We start from the raw sequence: 25730 nt of genomic DNA, 5'->3' as shown, positions 1-25730 counted from the left end.
TTCACCAATACAATTTCTAATCAATCTTTTAACTGCTCAAAGGAATCTGTGTTTAGACAGTTTAGAACATCTCCTGCCTCTCACAGTTGGGAGGCTCTGAGCAATCACATGTGGCCAGAAAAACCTATTCAGACAGGTTAGAGGACTTCCAAAGGAGTTTGTAGGTTGAAACACTATCACACCCAGGAACTTTATTAACTGGAGCTGTAAGTTAACTCTTTTTTTTCAGAGAGAGGTAGTGGGGGACAGCTCCCCATAAAGTCAGAGGTGTAGGTGAGAGCACAAAGCAGAAAGTAGGCAGACTCTGGTTTGGGGGGTAGATGCTCGAGAATTTCCAGGGGGACTCCTGAGGCTCGATCCCGCCTTTGCCTATGCCGAGCCTCCTTCCTCATGACCTTTGTCATGGGTGGAGCTCCTCACGCTGGCTCCCGGCAGTGATAGAATTCCAGTTGAGCTATTCCAGATCCTGAAAGATGATGCTGTGGAAAGTGCTGCACTCAATATGCAATATGCACTCAATATGCAATATGCCAGCTCCCGGCATCGCTCGAATCTGCTTTTTGTCTAACATCATTACCATACTCTAAAATAAATATAAAATAAACAGCAAGTAATAAGTCATTAGCAAAAAACATGAAGCAAGAAATGCACATTAAAATGACGTATAACAATACTGCACTTATTTAAGAATGTATTCCAATATTGAACAGCAAATTTCAACAAAGCAAAAACCACAATGTTTGCACCAGCCTAATACTTAGCCTTTTGGTGTGTTGTGAAGAGGACTTGAGCTAATAGGGTCCTTAGGAATGGGTTATCCCTAGGAAGCAATTTAAATATTAGCCCTTTAGGTGGTTGTGATTTCCAAGAACTGTTGTGGTGTTCTCTATCTTATCTCAGTGAGATTAGACACTCCTTCAGGGGAAAGACTGTGCCTTCTTTTCAACCCATCTCTCATTGCCTCACTCAAGGTTGGAAACACTCAGAAGGCTTAACAATCAAAAGGCATCAGACATTCATCCTCAAATGGTACAGGAGGCCTGTTAGTCCAATTCCATGGACACTGAGACTCAGTGTGTGAGAAGAGGCTGAGCTAAGGAACGTCAAGAGAAGATAAAGAACAAAAAGTAAAACTTCCCCCTCACACACCAAAAAATATATATGGCTCTTTTGTTTGGTTTTAACAAATTCTAAATGCCAACAGAAAAGAGAGTTGGGAGGATAGTGTATTCACGTCTCTCCCAGATGGTTCAGACATGGACCTTTCTGGAAGCAGACTCAGCAGACATTTATTGAGTGCTAAGCCACTGTTCTACAGGCTGGAAAACCCAATAAGTTGACAGTTGTTCTAAGCAAGGGCCTCCTTCTTAGTGCAAGTCCATGATTTCATTCCTTCCAACCACAATGAGATGAAAATATGATACCTGGAAATGGAATTTGTCTGAAAGGTTGTGCTCTCCCTTTATTTCCTGTTGGATGCAGTGCCCTAAAAGGTGAGGTCCATCAGTTGTGCAAGCAGCCTGGGGTTATAAGCTGGTGTGGTCCACTCAGGACACACAGAATTGCGCCAAAGTCAGGGGAGGCACCACAGACTAAGCCCTCTGGGCAGACAACCAGAACTTCTGAAATCTAAGTTGAGACTGTAGTAGACAAGTTTCTCCTGATTTCTACAGAATCTTATAAAGCCAACAAGCACGCTGTCCAGAAAGGGGCTATAAGTCCTGCTCTGGAAATCCTACATGTTCTTTTCACTCACTGTATATTCCTGAGCTTGTCTCAAGAAAGGGCCTCTGGATCTTGGTGGACTTTACAACTACATTCTATCAACCTCATGGGAAGGAAAAATTGTTAGGTGACAACCACATCAGAGGTCTCCCAAGTGTCTCCTGTAACAATAATCCAGAAGAGGAATGTAGACTTGTCAACCAAAATACATCAGGCAGTATTCCAGGGTACCATGACAGCTCTAGATCCTATGGTTTCTAAGATTGTAAATCCTTCATTTACTAAGGGGACTTAATTACTCAGAAGTAGCAAAGACAACTACTTCAATAATGTGGAGGGGTAGTGAGTGATTATCTTTTTTCTCTTCTTAATATCCATTTTTCTCTTCTAAAATTTTCTCTTCTAAAACCTTCTCCATTAAGGTTGCTATGATATCCTTTGAGAAATTTTTAAAATAATGAGACAATGGATATGTAGCAAGTAATTAGCTTTCTGAAGATGCCAAGAGAACTTGACATTGTCACATGATTCCTGGGCTCACTGATTTTTTTTTTTTTTCCTTTTGGCTGTACCACACCACTTTTGGGATGCTATTTCCCCAACCAGGGATTGAATCCAGGCCCTTGGCAGTGAAAGCACCAAGTCCTAACCACCAGAACACCAGGGAATTCCCTTCACTAAATTCTTTAGAAGGAAATTTTTTTTTAACCATTAACTTTCCTTTAAGTCCTGCTTCAATTTCCTTCTCCAACAGAGTCCCCCAAAGTAAACCTATAAACACTGACAGTCCTTAGAGAAAATCCTATTAAACCTCACCTAAAACAGATGAAGGAATTTAGAGCCAGGCTTGTAAAATAACTTCGCCAGGGTCACATGCTGAGAGAGTAGTAAAGTGGGGAGCTGTACCTAGGAAAATCTGCATTCAGAACCCACGTTTTGTACAGTGATGCCAGGTTGTCTCTTGACTGGTCTTCGTCTGCTACTTTCTCCTTCTAGCTCTCCTTGTGGGTCTGTTTTTCTTATTTCAACAAATAACTGTCTGCTCCATTCTCTCCATCATAAAAAGCCACTTTCTAAGACATGGTATCTGTATCAGAGGCAGGGTGAACATGTGAATTTCTAGATATTCAGAAATTGCTCCTCTTTGGGATGCTCTTGTCTGAAAGATGTGAGGGCAGGACCCAGGTATAGGACAGAGAGAAGAGTTCTCATTCAGTCTGTGCTATCCTGGTGAGCAGTGGCCTTTGTCATCCATCCCCAGGACCAGGCACAAAGTTTGGTACTCAGTAGATGCCTGACAAGCATCTCCTGTGAATAAAGGCCATGAGAGGACCCACAGCGGACTCAAGAGGAACTTTGCTTATTTAGATTTTTATAGCCCCTAAGGAAGCCCAGTGAGAGGATTTAATTATAATTATTGCCAAGCAGTTACTTCTTCAAATGGACTGTATGACTAAGAGGGCAAGAGCTGTAATTAAGGTTTTGGTATAGCCCAGCATTTCAAAAGGCACTGACTAGCACTCAAGTTATCAGACTCCGCTTTGGTACGAAAATCCTGCCCTGCAGGCAGCAAGCTTTGGGCTCAGGAGGACATGAGGTCAAAAATGGAAGGGGGAGTAGCGGAGCTGGGGACATCTTTGCCCAAATAGAGGACTCAACTTAAAAAAGAGGATTTTGACTTTCTGATTTGAGGTGTGGGGTTTTTTTGTTTGTTTTAAATTTTATTTTATTTTTCATTGGAAGATAATTACAATACTGTGATGTTTCTGCCATACATCAACATGAATCAGCCATAAATATACATATGTCCCCCCTCTTCTTAAATTTCTCTTCCACTTCCCTCCCCATCCACTTCTCTAGGTTGTTTTTGCATTTTCTCAAGAAGTCGAGAGGTGCCAGAGCCCTCCTTCACTGGAACCTCAGCATGCATGAGAACAGCCCAGTCCAGCGTCAGGAAACAGACTCCTGAATACATGTCCCACGTACAAGACTAGTCACCCATCACTGGGTCTTTCTCAAAGGCAATCTGGACTATTGAAGCTGGCCCTTGAGTCCCAGAGAAAGAATATTTCCTCCTTAAAATCCAGTCTCATTGAGAAAGTCCTGTTTTCTTCTTTTTTGATGTTTTTTATGATGATAAAGGGGTAAGAGTCACATAATAGAAAACATACTGTTTTAACCATATTTAACTGCACAGTTCAGTGACACCAACTACATTCACACCATTATGCAAATCTCACCATCATCTATCCCCCAAATTTTTTACCTTCCTAAACTGAAACTGTCCCTATTAGAAACTAACTCCCCATTCCTCCTCCCCACTCTTCACCTCCCACTGCCCAGTTCCTGGCACCTACCAACATAGAGAAAGTCCTGTCTTCCGCTTCTTCTCACACGTCTGCTTTGTACGTCTCCCTTCTCATAATAGTAGCAACGTCTCCCTTCTCATAATAGTAGCAATGTTACAGTTCGGCGGGTTTTTCATATGAGCCCAACATTGTGCAAAGTACTTTGCATGCACTTTCCGATTGAATCCTTATGAGAATCTGATGATGTAGGTCCTGTCATTGCCTCTTTTTATAGATGAGGAAACTAAGGCTGGGAGGAAAAATGCCTGAGCCTCATACAAGTGGTTAGACTGCCAAATTTAAAGCTCAGCTCAGACAGCCCCCATAGTGTCTCAAGGAGTTAAACAGAAATCCACCGAATCAGTGACAGTCCCCATGGGGTTCTTCTTGAGTAATGCGGTGGTACCCTGGAGATGCTAAGGGCTTGAACTGACAGTGAGGGGGACCACATCAGCTGTGGTTTTCCAAGCTTCTATACAGATATTCCGATACCACATTTCTCCCCAGCAGAGGCCAGTGAAAATGAAAGTCGCTCAGTCATGTCCGACTCCTCGCGACCTCATAGACTATACAGTCCATGGAATTCAGTAGGCCAGAATACTGGAGTGGGTAACCTTTCCCTTCTGCAGGGGATCTTCCCAACCCAGGGATCAAACCCAGGTCTCCCACATCACAGGCAGATTCTTTACCAGCTGAGCCACAAGGGAAGCCCCAGCAGAGGCCAGTAGGCAAATAAATTAAGCAGGAATTTATCTTCAGCAAACAAGGTTTATGAAAAATATTTTACATCTGGGACACAGCTCTTGGCAACCCTCTAGAATCGTATTATAACCATTAAAGAAATTTAAAATCTTCCCACAAAGGAAACCAAAGGCCCAGACAGGTTTACATGTGAGTTTTTTCACACTTTCAAGGAGGGGATAGTTTCACTTTTTACAAACTCTTCTAAAGAAGGGAAGAAAAGAAAGTATATCCCAACTCATCTCATGAGGCTGAGATATTCATAATTTCAAAAACCAGAAAACAAAAAAATAAATTAATTAATTAATAAAAATATTTATTTTGAATATTAAAAAAAAAACAGAAAACAACAACATAAGAAAGGAAAATTTGAGTTTTACCTCACTCAAAAACATAGATGCAAAACCCCTCAAGTGTCTATTAGCAAACCAAACCCAAAAATGTCTGGAAATAGAATATACCATGATTAAGTTGGTGTTTTCCCTAGACTGAAGGGTTAGTTTAATGTTACAAAATTAGTTGATATAATCTATCTCATTAACAAATTAAAGGGGAAAAAAAGACCTTTTCAACAGATATAGAAAAGGGTTTGATAAAATATCTATAGCTATTCATTATGCATATTTTAAAAATCTTAGCAAGTTAGAAGTAAAAGGGAACATGATGAATAGAATTTATATAGTCTACAGCAAATATCATACATAATGGTAAAATGTTGACGGCATTCTCTGTAAGATTAGGAAAAAGAATAAAATGTCCATTATGTTTCAACTCAACACAGGCCCTCCCAGAGCACCTGGAAAAAAAGGAAAGATAGGAAGGAAGATAGGGAAAAAAAGTAAAAGGCCAAATATTTGAAAAGAAGAAACATAGCTGTCATTATTTGTAGATGATATTATTGTCTATATAGAAAATTCAAAACAATCTAGAAAAGTGTATTAGGAATAAATAAGAACTTAGCAAAGTTACTACATACTGCTAAGTCACGTCAGTCGTGTTCGACTCTATGCAACCCCATAGACGGCAGCCCACCAGGCTCCCATCCCTGGGATTCTCCAGGCAAGAACACTGGAGTGGGTTGCCATTTCCTTCTCCAATGCATGAAAGTGAAAAGTGAAAGTGAAGTTGATCAGTCCTGTCCAACTCTTCGTGACCCCATGGACTGTAGCCTACCAGGTTCCTCTGTCCATGGGATTTCCCAGGCAAGAGTACTGGAGTGGGTTGCCATTGCCTTAAATCAGTACAAAAAAGTTCACTGCATTTCTGTATTCTAAAAATAAAAACACAGAAAAATAATTTTTTTAAAAAAGATATATATCATTTACCATAGCAACTCAGTTTATAAGTCCAACAAAAGATATGCAGGCCCTTTTTGGAGAAAATGTATAAAACTTTACCAAAAGACATTAAAGAAGACCGAAAGAAGGTCGGGGGAGAGAAGGACTGGGAGTTTGAGATTAGCCAGTGCAACATACAGAACAGATAAACAACAAGATCCTACTGTATAGCACTGGGAACTGGAATATATTTGATATTCTGTGATAATAATGGAAAAGAATATGAAAAGGAATGCATACATGTATAACTGAATCACTTTGCTAAACAGCAGAAATTAACACAAGATTGTAAATCGGCTATACTTAAATAAAATTGTAAAGAAGACCTAAAATAAATGAAGAATTATGCTCTTGGATAGAAGAACTGACGGTTTTTAGGATGTTGATTCTCCCCAAATTTTTTTACAAATTCAAATCCCAATGGGCTCTTTGTGTGGAACTCAGAAGGTGATTCTAAAATTCAAATGGAAGGACAAAAAGCCAATGACCAAGATACTTCTAAGAAAGAAGATGGAATTTGGTTAGGGTGAAGAATGGGACCTACCCTATCAGATATCAAATTTTATTTTAAATTTATAGGAATTAAGATGGCCTGGATTTAGCATAAAGATTCTATTAAACCAATGGAACATACTGGAGAACCTAGAAACAGATACAGCATGAAGACTTGATTTATGACAGAGCAGGCTTTGCAGATCAGAAGGGAAGAATGAACTATGGTGCTGGGTTAATTGGGTATCCATGTGGAAAAAGATGAAATTGGATTCCTCCCTTGTCAAAAAATCAATTCCAGGTGGGTTAAAGACTTAAATGGGAAAGACAAAACTATAAAACTTTTAGAAGACAATATAGAAGTATATCTTTATGACCTTGGGATAAAAAAAATCGTATTCAAGATTCTTCAAAAGTATAAACCATAAGGGAATATACTGTAAATTTAACTATTAAAAATAAAAACTTCATCTCTTCAAAGGACACCACAGAGTAAAAAATGCAAGCTACAAAAAATTCATATCTAAAATATTAGAACTCCATGACTTAATAAGAAAATAACTCAAGAGAAGCGGAAAATAGACAAAGAAAATGAACAGGCATTTCATATAAGAAACAAGAATGGCCCATAAACATTCAAAAAGGAACCCAAGCTCATTAGTACTCAGAGAAATTCATTTGAAACCACAATGAGATATCATTTCACATCCACCACAGACAGGTATTAAAAAGCTCAGCATTCCCACACACTGGGGTAACGGGAATTGTCATTCACTGCTGGTGGAGGTGTAAATTGTTACAGCCACGCTGGGAACCAGTTTGTTATTGCCTAATAAAACTGCGCAGGCTCCTACCCTACAGCCCATCAATTCTACACACAGGAATGGATCCTAGGGGAACTCGTGTACGTGTGCACAGGGCGCATACACAAGAATGTTCCTAGCAACATCATTCAGGACAGCCCTGAACTGAAAATCACTCAAATGCCACAGAAATGATAGGATGATTAGATGGTGGTAGGTGCATATGGTGAAATATGGGACAGCAGTGAAAACCAACCACAAAACCCTAGTGTTAAAGCAGAAAAACGCAAGTCACAGAAGAACACACGCAATGTGCGTCCATATGCCCTGTGTTCAGAAAAACAGGCAAACCTCAACAACATATGGTTTAGGGATGTATTCTCACATGGTAAAAGTTGCACAGAAAAGTGCCGGAACCATTAGCTAAATTTCTGCATTGTCAGCTCTGGGAGGAGGGAAGAGATCTGATTATAGAGGAATATACAGAGGGCCTCTAAGCACAGTGTTCAATTCCTGTTTTTATTCGGTTTTGTGAGTTGGGTGGTGGTGTATGCAGATGTTAGTTTTCTTATTCTTCTTTAAATAACAAAAAAATTATATACACATTTCTATGCATAGTGTGTGTGTGTGTGTATATATATATATCCACATAAAATTTTTAAATGTCAGTAACAAGGGAACATAAAAGAGGAGAGGTGGGGTGGGGGTATGGAAAGGGCAGGGGTGACAGAAACAGTGTGATTTGCTCAAGGAGCTGAAAAAAGACCCACGGCTGAAGGAAGTGAAGGGGGGAGGGGGAGGGGGATGGGAGGAAGGTGAGGCTGGACACGGGGCAGGAGCCAGATCACAGAGAATATTCTAAGCTTTGATGACTTCCTGGAAGATGGAAATGGAGTTGTCTTCACAGCATTACACAGGATTACCCCTACTGACCTCACTATGTACTTTAGAAAACATTTTTAATTTTTTTTCTTTAATTTTTTGCCATGTCTCACAGCATGTAGGGGCTTCCCTGGTGGCTCAGAGGATAAAGCGTCTGCCTCCAATGCAGGAGACCCGGGTTCCATCCCTGAGTTGGGAAGATCCCCTGGAGAAGGAAATGGTAACCCACTCCAGTATTCTTGCCTGGAGAATCCCATGAACGGAGAAGCCTGGTAGGCTACAGTCCACGGGGTCTCAAAGAGTCGGACACAACTGAGCAACTTCACTTTCACTTTCACAGCATGTGGGATCTTAGTTCCCTGACCAGGGATCAAACCCTCATCCCCTGCATTGGGAGCAAGGAGTCTTAACCATTGGATCACCAGGGAAGTCCCCTAGAAGATACTTTTAGAGGTGGACCTAAAGCAACCTGCTGCCAGCTCCTGAGTGAGTTCTGTTTTTCAGACAATGCTTTTACTCTCAGGACAGATCATAGCAGTGGGCAGCTGCTCCCTGCTCATCCAGAACAGGGAGGGATTGCAGGCTGGGCTGGCTCTGAGACCGGCTTAGAGAAGGAAGGGGAGCAGTCTGGTAAATGAAGTTCTGACTCTGCAAGGATCTCGCTTCTGCCAGGGAATGAAGAAGAAAAAAAAAAAAAAAAAAAAAAGCACTTCATAGTCCACCTGTCTCCAGATCTATTGTATATTACAGGGGACACTGGCCAGGAACAGTAGTCACCAGGAACATGACATACCTGTGACTCTAAAAACAGAACTTTGAGGGCTTCCCTGGTGGCTCAGTGGTAAAGAATACTCTTGCCAATTCAGGAGATCCAGATTCAATCCCTGGTCTGAGAAGATCCCACATGCCACAGAGGAAATAAGCCCATGCACCACAACTTCTGAGCCTGTGTTCTAGAGCCTGAGAGCCTCAACGATTGAGCTTACGTGCTGCAACTACTGAAACACTCGTGCTCTAGAGCCTGTGCTCTACAACAAGAGAAGCCACTGAGATGAGAAGCCCACGCACCGCAACTGGACAGCAGCCCCTGTTTGCCACAACTGGAGAAGAGCCCACATGGCAATGAAGACTCAGCATAGCCAATAAATAAATAAATACAATTATTTTTCTTTAAAAAAAAGAACGCTGAATTTAGCTAGAAGGCTTTTCCTGGGATACCCAAGCATGCCTCACAGACATGAGCTCTCTAGGCACATGGAGTTAAGTGCTAACCTTGAAAGTGAAAGTCGCTTAGTCGTGTCTGACTCTTTGCGACACCATGGAATAGTCTATGGAATTCTCCAGGACAGAATGCTGGAATGGGTAGCCTTTCCCTTCTCCAGGGGATCTTCCCAACCCAGGGATCAAACCCAGGTCTCCCTCATTGCAGGCGGATTCTTTACCAGCTGAGCCACCAGGGAAGCCCCAAGTGCTAACCGTGGTCAGCACTTACAAGGCCTCCTGGTGTCAACTTAACCACCCACTTGATGGCCTGGAAATCACATCATCTTTCCATCTCAGCTTATCTGTAGAAATGAGGATGACAAAAATGAGGCCTGTGTATCACAAGTTAGTGTTGGAATCACAGCGTGTGAGTGAAATACCTCTTGGAGATCAAGGCAAGCCTCTCCCAGCAGCGCCCAGAGCACTTCGAGCCCCACCCTATCCCCCATGCCAACATGTGCTATGTTTATATAACTGTGGGTTTAAGTTCCTTCCCCAGTATACGGGGTGAGGTCCACCTGAGGAAGGAACTCTATATGTCTTGGTCGTTCCATTAGCTCCAGTGCTGAGGACCAAGTATGGCCCACACACTGCAGCTGCTGAATATGGCTCAAGTCTCTCGTAATAAAAGAGTAGAATGAATTTTTAACTCTATAAAGTTCAATGGTCAACTCTAGATTTTCCATAGTGGTGGTATAGCAACTACCATATAATACTTAATTTTCTGTCTCTAAAATGCAGCGCTTCTTCCAGCCCTGAGTGAACACTCCATAGGTTCAGGCCCTTGTTCGTTCCTGGGCACCCTGAGATGCTGGAGCACAGGGGCTGGCTCACGCTCTGTTGAGGAGGACAGCACCCCATGCCCTGCAAGCTCTTGAGAGGCATGAGCCCTGGAAGCTGAGTACCACAGCAGGGGTTGGGGTGGGGGACAGCAAACATATTTTGGAAAGCCAGGGACCTGAAAGCTCCTCTAGAAGAGACGAGAGGAGGCTTGCTTACTCCCATCCCCCACCTCATTCTTGGGTCCTGCTGTCAGTCCAAGACCTTGCAGGGCTGTCACATAAAAGAAGGTGCTCCACCCACACCACCCACACCCTGCACAGCAGCTAATCTCTTAGTAGACCAAAATAAGTAATATTTAATTAAAATATACACCCTACTATATACAAAAGAGAACACAAGGACCCACTGTATAGAACAAGGAACTCTATACAACATCTTGTAATAACGTATAATGGAAGAGAATTTTAAAGAATACTTCTAGGTGGCACAGTGGTAAAGGCTCTGCCTGCCAATGAAGGAGACGCAGGAGATGTGGGTTCAATCCCTGTGTCAGGAAGATCCCCTGGAAGAGGAAATGACAACCCATTCTAGAATTTTTGCCTGGAAAATCCCATAGACAGAGGAGCCTGGCAGGCTACAGTCCATGTGGTCGCTAAGAGTCAAACACAACTTAGAGACTGAGCACATGCACACATGTATTTATGTCTCTATATATTCATCTCTATATATAACTGAATAGGGCTTCCCTGATGGCTCAGACAGTAAATAATCTGCCTGCAGTGCAGGAGACCCCTGTGCAGTCCCTGGGTTTGGAAGATGCCATGGAAAAGGAAATGGGAACCCACTCCAGTATTTCTGCCTGCAGAATCCCATAGACAGAGGAGCCTGGTGGGCTACAGTCCATGGAGTCACAAAGAGTCAGACACAACTGAGTGACTAACACATGACTGAATCACTTCGCTGTGTACCCGAAACTAACACAACATTGTAAATCAACTCTGTTTCAATAAAAGAAATTTTTTTTAAATAAGCTATATGTACTTTGGCCACCTCATGCGAAGAGTTGACTCATTGGAGAAGACCCTGATGCTGGGAGGGATTGGGGGCAGGAAGAGAAGGGGACGACAGAGGATGAGATGGCTGGATGGCATCACCAACTCGATGGACATGACTTTGAGTGAACCCCAGGAGTTGGTGATGGACAGGGAGGCCTGGTGTGCTGTGATTCATGGGGTCGCAAAGAGTCGGACACGACTGAGCGACTGAACTGAACTAAACTGATTGAGCACTTACACTGTGCTAAATAATACACATGAGTTCTTTTATTCAATCCTCATAACAACTCTAGGAGAGAAATACCATTATTGCTCCCATTTTACAGATGAGGAAATGGAGGAGCCACAGAATTTGATCCTTACCCAAGATCACATATGCCAGAAAATGCTTGAGCCGCAGAGCCAAATACCTGAGTAGGCTAGAGCTGCCTCCAGAGGCCTGGGCAAGGGTGCTGAGTCCCAGATCTGGGAGGCCAGGGCCAGCACAATGCTGCAGCAGCTCCAGCCAGGCCCGAGCCCCCTCTCCTCCCTTACTTAACACCTGAAAACGCCCAGAGGCCACACAGCTGTGCATTCCTCTGCTCCTGATAAAGACATCTTTTCAATGAATCACTTCCTTCAAAAGAAGGAAAAAATGCTTTTAGATCATTGCAGAAATTCCCACCTACATTCTCAAATACCAGCACTTTCTCTCATCCTGCTCAGATCCCCGGATCCTACCCCAGGAAGCACCAGAGCCTAGAGGACCACAAAGGTAGCCTCACAAACACTTTGTGGCATGGGGACCTGAGGTCATAAGTGACCTCAGGAAACCACCCACCAGAGGCCCTTTCGTTCAGACAGGCTGGGCCTGTGTCTTGAATACCACTGACAGGAACAGACCTGCCTTCCTCAGAAGCTGGCCATCTACCCGGCTGTCTTCGTTTACCGGGTGGGGCCTTCGTCTCTGTCTTGTTCTGGCTGTCCTTCCTCCCTGGCTTTATCTCGCTCTTACTCCATTCATTCATTCATTTTTGTTTTCACCTTACTCATGGAACCTCTGTCTGATCCCTAGGTATCCACATTTGATTTTTCCCATATTCAGGTGGCCCCCTGACATATGAGGATCACTAGCCCACTGTTAGGTTAACCTATCACCCCTATATCCTTTGCTGACTAATTCCAGTGCTTGGGCTGGGTCAAGCTAAGGTCACTTCCTGCCAGCTAGATTATATAGTCATATTTTTTAACAGCTTTATTGAGTTATAGTTACATACAATAAAGTTCAATGATTTTAAGTGTACAGCTCAATGACTTGGCAGATGTTAAAAGGCATGTGATGACTACTGAAACCGAGATATAGAATATTTCTATCACCCTCAAAAGTTCCCTTTTGTGCCCCTTTGCAATGAATCATCTCTCCCCATCCCTGGCTCTTGGCAGTTCTTAACCTATCACTACAGAATATGTAGTTTTGTGTGTCCTGCTGCTTTCACTTAGGATGATGTTAAGATTCATCCACATCATTGCATGTATTGCTGAGGGGTTTTCCATGGTGTTTGTACCCCAGTTTGTTCACTCACCAGTTGATTGGCATTCAGGTTGTTTTCAGCTTCTAGCTAAAATGAATAAAGCTGCTATGAACATTCCTGTACAGATCCTTGTATGGACATACGTTTGCATTTCTCTTAAGTAAAAACCTGTGAGTAGGATTGCAGTGTGCTAAATGTATACTTTAATAAAAATGGCCAATTCATTGTCCTGTGGCACCCACCAGGAGCAAATAAGAATTCTAATTGTTCCACACCCTCACTGACACTTGGTATGGTCAGTCTTTTTAATTTCAGCCATTCTCATAGGTGTGTAGTAGTATCTCACGGTTTTAATTTGCATTTTCCTGATTATTGTTGATGTTGAACATTTTTCCATGTGCTTACTGGCCACTCAATATTTTGTGATGTCCTTTGCTCATTTTAAAAAATCCATTTGGCTGCAGCAGGTCTGAGTTGCGGGCATGTAGAGTCTTTGTTGTACCATGGAGAATCTTTCATTGCATCAAATGGACTCTCTGGTTGCGGCACGCCAGCTCGGTAGTTGCAGCCCATGGGCTTAGTTGCTCTGTGGCATGTGGGTCTTAGCTCCCCACCCAGGGATCAAGGCCACATTTCTTGCATTGCAAGATGGATTCTTAACCACTGGACCACCAGGGAAGTCCCTTTTGCCCATCTTTTAATTGGGTTATTTGTCTTCTGAATGAGTTATAAGAGTTTCCCCAGTTTTAATCTCCCCTTTCTTCTTCCTTCCTCTATCCCCCTGGATCTTTCTCTTTCCCCCATGTGTCTTTGTCCCAGTTTCTGACTCTCTCCCCCACTCTCAGAGCTGTCCACCGTCTCCCTCTCTCCCTCCTTCTCCTTCCCCACTTGTATTTTCCCTTTTCCTCCCTGACACCTCAAACTGAAAATCTGGCCTCCCTTCCCATTTCACCTCAGAAAGAAATCCAACACAAACCCAGTGATTTCAGTTCTGGCAGGTTTCCCTGTTCCAATTAGGAGCAAAATACCCATCTCTCCAGCTGAAGACCTAGAGAAGTAAAAAGAGAACTTCTTTAGGTGTAATGGAAGGATGGTTTTCTTTGCATTCTGGCATCTTCCTCCTCTGTAAATGATTAATAGTGCTTATGGGTCGTAGGACTTTTTACTCAAGCATAACAATGGAAAGTCACAGGCGTTATGTGAGGTTCATCCTGCTTAATCAGTGATGCAACAGCCTTCACAAACATAAGATTAGTTGTTCACATAACGAGGCTCTCCCTTGGAACCTCTCCCAATCCCAGAAGGATTATATCTTGCCCAGTTGCAGGGGAGGAGCAGCCTAGCCCAAAGCCGGCAGCTTGTTTGAGGGAACCAGTGTGACAATGTTTGATTGCAAAGTTCACAACACTTTATGAAGTATTAGAGACTTTCAGATGGATGACCAAGGAATGGTCTAAGGTTGTTTTTTTTTTATTAATAAAATTTTAAAGGTCATATTCCACTTACAGTTATATTGGCTGTATCCCCTATGTTGTAAATACATCCTGTAGACTATCTTATACCCCAATAACTTGTACCTCCCACTCCCCCACCCCTATATTGTCCCTCCCCACTCTTCACACTGGTAGCCCCAAGTTTGTTCTCTGTATCTGTGAGTCTGCTCTCTTTTTGTTATAGTCACTAGTTTGTTGTATTTTTTATATTCCACTATTTATTGTTGTTGTTAGTCCCCAAGTCATGTCCCAACTCTTTTGCAACCCCATGGACTGTCACCTACCAACCAAGCTCCTCTGTCCATAGGATTTTCCAGGCAACAATATTGGAGTAGGTTGCAATTTCCTTCTCCAGGGGATCTTCCACATCTCCTGTACTGCAGGCAGATTCTTTACCACTGAGAAACCAGGGAAGCCCCCCAAATCTTAAAAATGTATTAATACAAGGAAAAAGCAATAGAACAGTGTCCATAATGTGGCATGTTCCTATAAATTAAAAAATAAACAGGTATAGATACATGATGTTGGTATATGCAGACGTACATTTTCCTGAAAAAATCACAAGAAAGCAGTAGCAGTGGTGAGATTTGGATAATAGAGTTATACAGGGAAAAGGGTACTAAGTAATATCATATAGTATTTGTCTTTCTCTTTCTTATTTCACTTAGCATAATGCCCTCCAAGTCCATCCATGTTGCTGCAAATAGCAAAATTTTGTTCTTTTTATGGCTGAGTAATATTCCACTGCGTGTGTATGTACCGTATGCTCATTGTCCATTCGTCTGTTGATGTACACTTACATTGCTTCCGTATCTTGGCGATTGTACAATATGCTGCTGTAAGCATTAGGGTGCATGTATCTTTTCAAATTAATGTTTTTGGTTTTTTTGGACATGCACTCAGGAGTCAAATTGCTGGGTCATATGGTAGTTCTATTTTTAATTTTCTGAGAAACTTCCATACTGTTTTCCACAGTGGCTTCACCAGTTTACATTCCCACCAACAGTGTATGAGGGTTTCCTTTTCCTCATGTTCTCACCAACATTTGTTATTTGTGATCCATTCTGGCTGGTATGAGGTGATATGTCACTGTGGTTTTGATTTGCATTTCCCCAATGATTAGCAGCGTTGAGCATCTTTTCATGTGCCTGTTTACCATCTGCATTTAATGTCGATTCCATTCTTCTGTCCATTTTTTAATCATATCATTTTGTTTTTTTACTGTTGAGTTGTGTGGGCTATTTATATATGTTGAATATTAACCTCTTACTGGTCATATAATTTACAAATACCTTCTCCCATTCAGTAGGCTGTCTTTTTATTTTGTCAATGGTTACCTTTGCTGTGCAAAAACTTTTTTTAACTAGGTCCCATTTGTTTATTTTTGCTTTTATTTCCTTTACTTTAGGAGACAGATCCAAAAATATTGGTACAATTTATATCAAAGAGTTTTCTGTCTATATTTTACTCTAAGTTTTATCGTATCCAGTGTTACATTTAGGTCTTTAATCCTTTTTGAGTTTATTTTTGTACATGGTATTTGACAATGTTCTGATTTCTTTTACATGTAGCTGTCCAGTTTTCTCAACATCATTTATTGAAAAGACTGTCTTTTCTACATTGTATATTCTTGATTCTTTTGTCATAGACTAATTGAATATAAGTACGTAGATTTATTTCCGGGCTCTCGAACCTGTTCCATTGATCTGTGTGTCTGTTTTTGTCCCAGTACCATTTTTTTTTACTGTAACTTTGTACTGTAATCTGAGGTCAAGGATTGTCATCCCTCCAGCTCTGTTCTTCTTTCTCAAGATTGTTTTGGCTATTTGGAGTCTTTTGTGTTTCATACAGATTTTTAAATTATTTTAGGTCTGTAAAAAAAATTGCCTTTGATATTTTGATAGGGATTGCAGTGAATCTGTGGGTTACCTTAGGTAGTGTGGTTATTTTAATAATATTGATTCCCCACCAAGTTGGACTGTTTCCTGAACTTCTTCTGATCTTTCATTGTTAGTGTATAGAAATGCAACAAATTCTGTATATGAATTTTGTAACCTGCAACTTTACTACTAGAGCTCTTGATGAGCTCTGAGCTATAGTAGTTTTTCTGGTGGCGTCTTTAGGATTTTCCATGTATAGTATCATGTCACCTGCAGACAGTAACAGTTTCACTTCTTCCTTTTCAATTTGGATTCCTTTTATTTCTTTTTTTCTCTGGTTGCTGTGGCTAGGACTTCCAAAACTGTGTTGAACAGAAGTGGTGAGAATGGACCTCCTTGTCTTATTCCTGATCTTAGAGGAAATACTTTCAGCTTTTCACCATTAAATATGATGCTAACTGTGGGTTTGTCATATATGGCCTTTATTATGTTGAAGTATGTTCCTTCTATGAATGCTCTCTGGAGAGTTTTTATCATAATGGGTGTCAAACTTTATAAAAAGCTTTTCGTACATGTATTGAGATAATCATATGGTTTGGGACTTTTTAAAAAGCTTATTAAAATATAATTTATATACCATATCATATTTTACATACCATAAAATATATTTTACATTTAACCCATTTAAGATATATACATAGAACTATGTAATGTTTCTTGTGTCTTGCTTTTTTCAATTAGCATAATGTTTTCACAGTTTATCCATGTTCTGGCATATATCAGTACTTCATTTCTTTTGTGGTTGAATAATTTCCATTTTATAGATATTATTCCATTGTGTAGATATACCATGTTTTCTTTATTCATTCTTCAGCCAGTAGACATTTAGGTTATTTCCACCTTTTGTCTATTATAAATAATACTGCTATAAAATTCACATACAAGCTTTGGTGCAGATGTATGTTTTCATTTCTCTTGGATGTCAGACTTAGTGAATCATATGGTAACTTTAGGAGTTATTTGAGGGACTGCAAAACTATTTTCCAAAGGGCTGGAACCATTTTACATTTCCACCAACACTGTATGAGGGTTTAGATTTCTCTATACTCTTGCCAACCCTTCTTACTATCTAACTGGAATGGTTTTCTGATCCTATAACTGAATTGAAACATCACACATACATACACAACCATACAAACATTTATACAACCATTGGCACAGACACACACACAAAACTATGTCCATGCCTTCTTGCACACACCTCTAGAGTTCATAGACATACATACAGAATTCCAGATAGACATTCACAACCATACATACATATATCACACATAGCATACATGCTTATCTGACCCACATGCATTAACATAATAAGACATACAATAGACCAGTGCCATCAAACATGTACATACAATTGTCACAGGTTCTGAATAAACATACACACTTGTACATACATACTCAGTAATGGATTCACAACTGCTCAAACACACATTCTTCAAATAATAGTTGTACCCACAAAGCACAGTCCTAAAAAGGCACATATATGTAGTTATCATCACTTAAAGGTAGATAACTGAAGACTGGTTGAATGTATTTACTTTGGATGGCATGGAGATTTCATTAATATTTGGTGTAGTGGGTAGAAAGATGTTTTCATTCATTCATTAAGTTACAAGTAACATATTAAGTATATAAGAAACACAAAGATAAACAAGACATAGTCCCTTCCTCATGAACTTGTAGTCTAGTGATGGGGGATGGTCAGTAAATAAACAAGGAAACAATCACAGTCTTTGATACGTGCTGAGAAGAAAATAAGCAAGGTAAGACATTAGATAATAAGAGAAGCCTCAGGATAGTTAGCAATTTCCAGATGCTTTTAGAATTTTTGCTCCCTCTTTCAGCCTGGAAAAGTGAAGAGGTTGCAGATTCACCATCACTAAGTCACAGGATAAACTGGTGTGTGTGTGTGTGTGTGTGTGCGCGCGCGCGCGTGTGTGTGTGTAAATACTAACATTAGTGAGAGTGTGGGCTCAGGACCTGGAGTACCTGGTTTTAAATGTTGGTTCATTCTAGTTGAGTGATTTTTCTCTTTCCCTCAGTTTCTCATCCAAAAATAGGGATGATAATAGTTCCTTTAATAAGGATTAAACTAGCTGATACTTATGAAGCACTTAAAACTGCCTGGCGAGTGTTCTCAACATTAGCCATCATATCATTTTTCGAGAACAGGTTTTCTTAGAGGGAGGTGAGTGCACTAGAAAATGGGTGGAGAGGGGCTCGGGGAACATAAGGAAGAGCCTGACAGTGCTCTGTTGACTGTAAATTGAATGGGCCTTCATCCCAAGCCTTATCTGAGCAGTCTTTTGGAATGTGACCCTGGCATACCACCCCAACAGACCATAAACCAATCCACCACCACTCTGCTCTGCCCACAGCCACAAACCACAGAGAAAAAGACACACGATGGGTGGTGCTGGGCGTGCCTGTTGGTTTTTAGTTGCGTCAGAATGCAGCAGCTCTGCTGTGGTTCTGGCTCCTAATGCTTGTTGTTTCTGCAGGTCAGCACCTATCACCCTGCACCTGCCTCCCCAGGACATTCCACGGCCATTGTCAGTCTTCCTGGCTCCCAGCAACACCTCTCAGCTAACATGTGAGTAAGAAAAAAAAAAAAAATGAGTTCAACCCTCCACTCCTGGTCCTGGCACAGAGCGGTCATCTTTGCCATCCTTCTCTCATCGAGCATCCCCCATCCCCAACCATCCCATGCAGAGAAACAACAGCTTCCCTTCCTTTACAATGTCCAAAGGAAATAATGATGAAAAATACAAATTACCGAACTACATCATCCTGGCTCATTATTTTACAAAAGCAGAAAGAGACTAGATTATGTACCAAAACCCTACAGGGAGATTGGGTACTGAGCAATTTCTGTTGTCTTTCTTTAGATTCACAATGCTTGGTCATCAGTAGATGCTGCTTTATCAGTGAGAAATAAATATAACATTTCAGGAGGGAAAGAAATTTTGCAGATGAGAACATTCTCCTAGCCCCTTTGATAAAACCTTTCAGTGCCTCAAAGTCCCTAGAGCAGCTGTCCCCAACCTCTGGGCTCTAATGCTGATGATCTGAGGTGGAGCTGGTATAATAATAATAGAGATAAAGTGCACAATAAATGTACTTTGTGCACTTGAACGTGTACTTGAATCATCCTGAAACCATCCCACTGGCGCCAAAAAGGTTGGAAACTGCTGCCTTAGTGTCTGTCCAGCTCGAAGTCATACACTTTTAACCCCAAATCTGGGAAGCCAAAGTGGGTTATTTTTAATGCCTTTAGTTGGGTAATTATTCTCCTTCCAAAGCCGAACTACTCCCCAGGGTCTTTATCCCCCAGCTCATACCTGGATGTTATCTACCCAAGCTACTCTGTGGACTTCAGAGTGGAAAATCACTGCTCCAACCCAAGAACATTTCTACCACGTTTCAAGCCCATCTTTCTCCATCCCACAATGCAGCCAATATTCATTCCACTGTGTGCCAAAACACTGAAATTAACCCTTGCCTCCTACTTCCCCATGTCCATCTCCTGCCTACATTAAGCTAGCATCTTGGGGGTCAGACACGTCACTACCCTCAGGAGAGGAAATGGATCAGAGAGGCTTCTATGCTGACCCCTCGGTTCCCTGAACCTTGATGGCTGTGACCACTGTCTTGAGGGTACTCTAAGCAGTGTGAACAAGCATCCTAGATAGAACTATCACTTTCAGGCTTTCGACCCGACTCTGCCACTGACTCCTGGTCACCAACTCCTTTCTCTATTCTCAGCTAGTTTCCCCAGTGTCAAAATACTGATGTGACCTCAGTGAGTGACTTGGAGCTTCAGAGCACGCTATGGAGGAGTGAGGAGATGGAGGGGGCAGGGATTTGGGCCCCTCCGCTGCAACTTCAACAAGGTTCCACCATTTCCATCTGCCTTACATAGTGAGGTTTCAATTCTTAAAGGATGTTTAGTGCTAACCACTGGGTTAGGACTCTGAGTTTTCCTCTCCCTTCACCCTTTGCTGGTTCCACTAGGCACACTCACCAGCATCCTTCACCAGTTCCCTGTGTTTCCCCAGGTTTGTAGCTCTGCACTCCTACTCAGCCCGTGGACCAGACGAACTGGACCTACAGAAGGGAGAGGGCGTCAGGGTCCTGGGCAAGTACCAGGATGGCTGGCTCAGGGGCGTCTCCTTGGTGACCGGGCGAGTTGGCATCTTCCCCAACAACTATGTCATCCCCATTTTCAGGTGCGTCCTCTCCAATCTCAGGCATCAGAGGGTTGGATCATCTAGGCCAGAGTCCATCTCTGAGTTGAATGGCTGAAAGACTCAATCCTTTCAGAGTGTGGGCTAAGAAACAATTTTTGCTTCACTATCCTCCTAATGCTTAATTAAAAAAAAAAAAGTAAAATGGTTATCTTTTAAATAGCTCTTCACATTTTACAAGTATTGATACTTTTGCATCTTTTAACTCTTTGGCTATGCTCAAGTATCCCAATAGGTGGGTGTTATTTTACAGATGATGAAAGTGATGTGCAGTTAACCAGCCTGCTCAAGAGCTAGACTTCAGTTCTACTGTACAACCCCCACAAATCACACTTCACTGTCTTCACCCAGACACTCCATAATCATAGAACAATGGGAAAGCCCAATGATCAGAAGACCTCTGGGAGCACCTTAGGAGACTTCCCAGGATGTGGTGCCATTAGGCAGGGTTTTCGTGACTCAGACCACTACCCATACATCCAACCCCCGAGTCACGTGCTAGTTACCCTGCAGGTCTTCCTTCCAAACAGCTTTCCCAACCTTTTTCATTCTCTGGCACATGCATCAATTGCACTGCTGCACAGTTTGTCCAGCCACCTCATACAACCACAAGTAAACAGAGGCCCCGAAAACTATCCATGGCTCCTCCTGTAAGTCCAGGTGCTACCCCCACCCCCTATAAGTCCAGGCAAAGCCTATCACAAGGTACCAAGCCCCTTACCACACATAAACACTACCTTTATGACATACCAGAGAGTCATAACTCCAAGGAAAGGGACAATCCCATTGTTCTCTATGGGGGTCAGAGCAGGAGTCATATATGGCCAGTTTGGGGAACCTTCCTGTAGGTGGGCAGTGTGTCCAGAGGAGGGCTGCAATGGTGAGGAAATAGAAGCTACATCACTAGATAAACCTAGAAAGACACTAGGATTCTTTGAGTGCAGAAGACAAGGGTCAGAGAGACCATAATAGACTGTGTAGATCAGGAAGTAGGCTGGTTCCCTCAGGGGACAGTGAACCAGTGACTACAACTTAGAAGATTCTGGTTCAATAAAAGACTGCACTTGCTTTTATTGAGGTGGCGAATCCCCTTTCTAGATAGAATACAGGCAAAGTGTGGGTACCAATAGATCCAGGCAAAAAGATTTCTTTGCATGCCAGAAAGTTGGAATAGAGGGTCATAGTTACTCCCTTCAGTTGTTCTTGGAATTTGTTAGAAATTTGCAAAATCCCCAAAGGCAAACTAAGGATGCCTATAACTGATGCTTTAATCCATTTAGTTAGCAAATATATACTGAGCACAGTAGGTTAGGCACCCTTCTAGACACTGGAGAAACACCAGTGAACAAAATACACAGAAATCTCTGCCCACTGGAGCTTATACTCTGGTGGGATGGACAGAAAATAAATAGACGTGTAAGGAATATAAATGGTATGCTGATGATAAGGTCTAAGGAGAAAAAATAAGTCAGGAAAGGGGGATAGAATTTATGTGAGGGTGACTACAATGTTAATAGTCTGGTCGGGGTGGGCTGGCTGAGCGGTGAGAAGGAAGAATGGAGGGATGCGGGAAGTGCTTTCCAGGCCCAAGGAACAGCGAGGACAGATCAAAGGCCCCGGGGAAGGAGCATACTGACATGAAGGCCGAGAGGACTGGATTAGGGAAGTGAGAGGGGGCTCGTAGGAGATGAGGCCAGAGTGGTAACAGGGATTCAGATTCAGAATTTGCTCAGTCATAATGAGGAATGTGACTTCAACCATGTTATAGGGCTTGGAGCAGAAGCATTGACATGATCTAACTTGTGTTGTAATCAGAACCCCTCCGGTTGCTGGGTTGAGAGTGAACTGTAGACAGGAAAGGTGGAAGCAGAGAGACTAGTTAAGCGGATATGGTAAGAATCCGGGGGGTGAGGGTGCGGGGGAGCTGGGGCGGGGGGTGTTGACGGTGAAATGAACAAAGGTGCTGGCTGTGGAGGGAGGGAGGGGGCGGTGGTTAGATTTTGGTTTATTCTAAAGGTAGAAACAATAGGATTTTCTGACAAATCCAATTCTGGGTGTAAAAAGAGAGGATTCAAAGTGAGTCCTGAGTAACTGAAGACAAGGTTGCCTTTTACTGAGATGGAGTAAATCCAAAAGAGAACAAACAGGTTTTGAGGTGTTAGTGAGGGGAAGCAAAAGCCTGATTTGCAGCACATTGTCTCAGATGCCTTAGTATTCCTAGTAAATGGTTGCATCTATACAAGTCTAGCATTTAAGAAAGAAGTCTAAGCTTAAGATGAAAGCCCAAAGACTAGATGAAATCATCAAGGTAGGATCCGTCGTGGTGGAGAGAATGACAGTGAGCCGGGAGCTCAGTTCCTCAGGGAAACAGGGAAAGTAATGTCTGCAACAAGGCAGAGTAGGAGATGGTAGAGTCTGCTTTTGTGAGTCCAAGCTGGGAAGTCTTGAGGACAATGGGAGGATAGTTCAGAAGTGACAGAGAAGCGCAAAGACCTACCTTAACTCATGAACAGTCTTCCATGGAAGAAACTATCATGAACTCTCTAGGGCCATCTCTACTACTCTAGTGGGGCATTTGTATCAGGCCTTAGCCTGAAGTCCTGATTATTCCACAAAAAACCATTAAAGTAAGAGTCATTGTATAATTCATTATCCAAACTAGGTAGGACATTTTTGAGATAGAAGAGGGACACTACCAGGAGAGCAGGTGTAAACTGAGATTCTCCCTGGAAAATCTGGACTTAAGATCATCCTAACTAGAATGCACATGGGACTCTGTTCCAATGTAGTTCAAGGCTCCAGTTTCCTATTCTCGCCTTGGCTTTTCTCCAAGGTAGATCTATTCTTGGGCAAACGATGAGCTTCTAGACTCGCTCTATCCGAGGTGGCCGTGTGTCAGATGGTGGATGGATGTTCAGCAGCACCATAGGTGGCCATGAGGCCCTCCGCACCCCTGGCTCATAGAAACCTGACTATGTGCATATATTGAGATGCTGCTGATGCTGATGGGTGTGTTTGCTTCCAGGAAATCAGCATTTCCAAAAGGAAAGTCACTGTCACCATATAATCTCCTTAGGGCTATTAGTTGACAGCAGATCAATGCTTTCTCTGTGTGTTATGTTTTCTCTGAAGCCTCCCAGATGCAGAGAAAGTTTCCATCCCCAAAACCTTGGATGCAGATGACACGCTCAGTTTGTCTATCTAGGGGCAGCTCACCCTTGTTCTTAATAACCCTTCCCATTGTGGGAGGCTTGGTTCCTCCCAGTTCTCAGGGCTAAATGAGGCCATCCTTTGTCAGTGGAGTTTCTGCTACTGAGTGGGTTGGACTACATGTGCAAGGTCCCTTTCTGCTCTTTGGTTCTGTGTGAGTGAGAGGTTTTCCCCCCATTTTCATTGTGTGTTTGCAGAGATGGCTCTGCACTACCTCCAGCCCCCATGGTGTACAGGACTGCCTTTTCTAAGACAGCCAGACCTCCCAGGTGTGAGGTGCCCTCTGAGATTTGAACTTTCGCTCTTAATCAGCATCATCTCCTAATGCATTGAGCCAGACAGAGTCTGGGGATCAACTGAGAGACCAGAGCTGACCAAAATGCGAGGGTTTTGGTTTACAGCTCAGCAAGTAAGCCTTTTAATTACCAAAAGAGGAGAGGCTGCTGTGGTGTGTGAAGCTCCAGCGCTCTGTGCTTGAGGGTAATGCCAGCCTATCCAGCTGTGCTGACCACACCTAGATCTCTGCCACCACGACCTATTCCCCAGATCCCAGAGATAGCCCGTGGGTTGAGGGTACACAACACTTGTCACGTTTTCATTCAGGCCCTTCGTAACAGCACCTACATGCTTTTGGGTTTCCTCCTCCACACCCAGTCTCAATGGAGGCGTGTTTCCTCCCATTTTAGAAGCTGCAGAAACCAGCTCCTCCCCATTCCTTCTCCTCCTCTTCACTCTCCCTCTCCCCTCCCCGTCCTCCCCAACCTCCTCAGCTCATCACCACAGCTGAGGGACAGGCTTAGCCTCTCAGAACTTGGGAATGGGAACAAGGAAGGAACAAGGAAGGAAAGCACATGGGCCAAGTTGAAGACCGTTCATGGTGGGCACTCAAGCAGCAGCCCCTGATCAGACACTCCCTGCCTCAGACTCCTGCCTCACTAGTCTCAGAAGCTTCCCTAGGATCCTGTTTCCAAGCTCTTTCCACTCCTTTCTGTCCTCCCAATAAATGCCTTTCTGCCCAGTAAGCTGGGATATTTCTCTTTCAGGCAGCCTTCACCAGACTCATATGCCATCCTGTTGCCTAAGGGGTAGAGAAAAGTGAGAGGTGGGCCACCACTCACTGTCCTTTAACTTGCTACACGGAACTGTATAAAGACTGCCACAGTGCAAGCCTTTGCCTTACCAAGAGGCTATGCCAGTACTGAGCAGGGTAGAGGGCACGTGTGTCAGCCCCCTTTCATGTACTGCACAAGTTCTTAAGGGCTTGTATCTCAGGTAGAAAGGAGGACACACTCAAAGCAGTGCAGTGGGGCAAACCAGAGGCAACACGCTCACCTCTGCCTTAAACCCAGGATGCCTTTCCGTCTCTCCATCTAGAAAACGGGGATCATAATGTCTGCAGATCTCGGGTGTCATGGGGCTTAATGAATATGTGTTAGCACAGCATTTTGATGTTAGAACATGCTGGGTAAGTGCTGAGGTTTTCTTTTTTGGCTGTGCTGGGTCTCTGGGTCCTCTTCATTGCTACTTGGGCTTTTTTCTAGTTGCAGTGAGCAGGAGCCACTCTAGTTGTGGCGCATGGGCTTCTCGTTGCAAAGCACAGGCTCTCGGGTGCTCAGGCTTTAGTCGTTGCAGCTCCTGGGCTCCAGAGCACCGGTTCAGCAGTTGTGGCACTTGGGCTCAGTTGCTCCCTCGTGGACCAGGGATCAAACCCATGTCTCCTGCACTGGCGGGCAGATTTGTTGCCCCTGGGCCACCATGGAAGCCCATGTTGATCTTTTTGCCAAAAAACATAGAGGGGTTCAGTGTTGGGAAGGGGACTTGAAATTTAGGAGTTTCTGGAATCCAGCCTCATGCTGGGCCCAGAAAAATGAGGTTGCACCTCAGTCTGTAAACAGTTGGC

The 25730-nt window shown here is 42.9% G+C and overlaps 1 protein-coding gene across 4 annotated transcripts in view; it reads left to right on the top strand.

The window, feature by feature from the left end:
* SH3RF2 (SH3 domain containing ring finger 2) overlaps nt 1-25730 on the top strand; it is a 151135-nt gene that overhangs the window by 97934 nt on the left and 27471 nt on the right. For 3 of the 4 annotated variants that reach the window (XM_025292503.3, XM_044947520.2, XM_025292502.3), the window contains 2 exons: nt 18875-18966; nt 20432-20602. In XM_025292503.3, the coding sequence (XP_025148288.3) occupies nt 18875-18966; nt 20432-20602 (263 nt within the window). The remainder of the gene's footprint in view (nt 1-18874; nt 18967-20431; nt 20603-25730) is intronic. The other variant, XM_044947521.2, reaches the window with a different exon arrangement.

This window comes from Bubalus bubalis, chromosome 9 (assembly GCF_019923935.1).
Source record: "Bubalus bubalis isolate 160015118507 breed Murrah chromosome 9, NDDB_SH_1, whole genome shotgun sequence".
Lineage (NCBI taxonomy): Eukaryota > Metazoa > Chordata > Mammalia > Artiodactyla > Bovidae > Bubalus > Bubalus bubalis.
The sequence above is the reverse complement of the archived record's forward strand: the minus strand, read 5'-3'. Positions and strand labels throughout refer to the sequence as shown.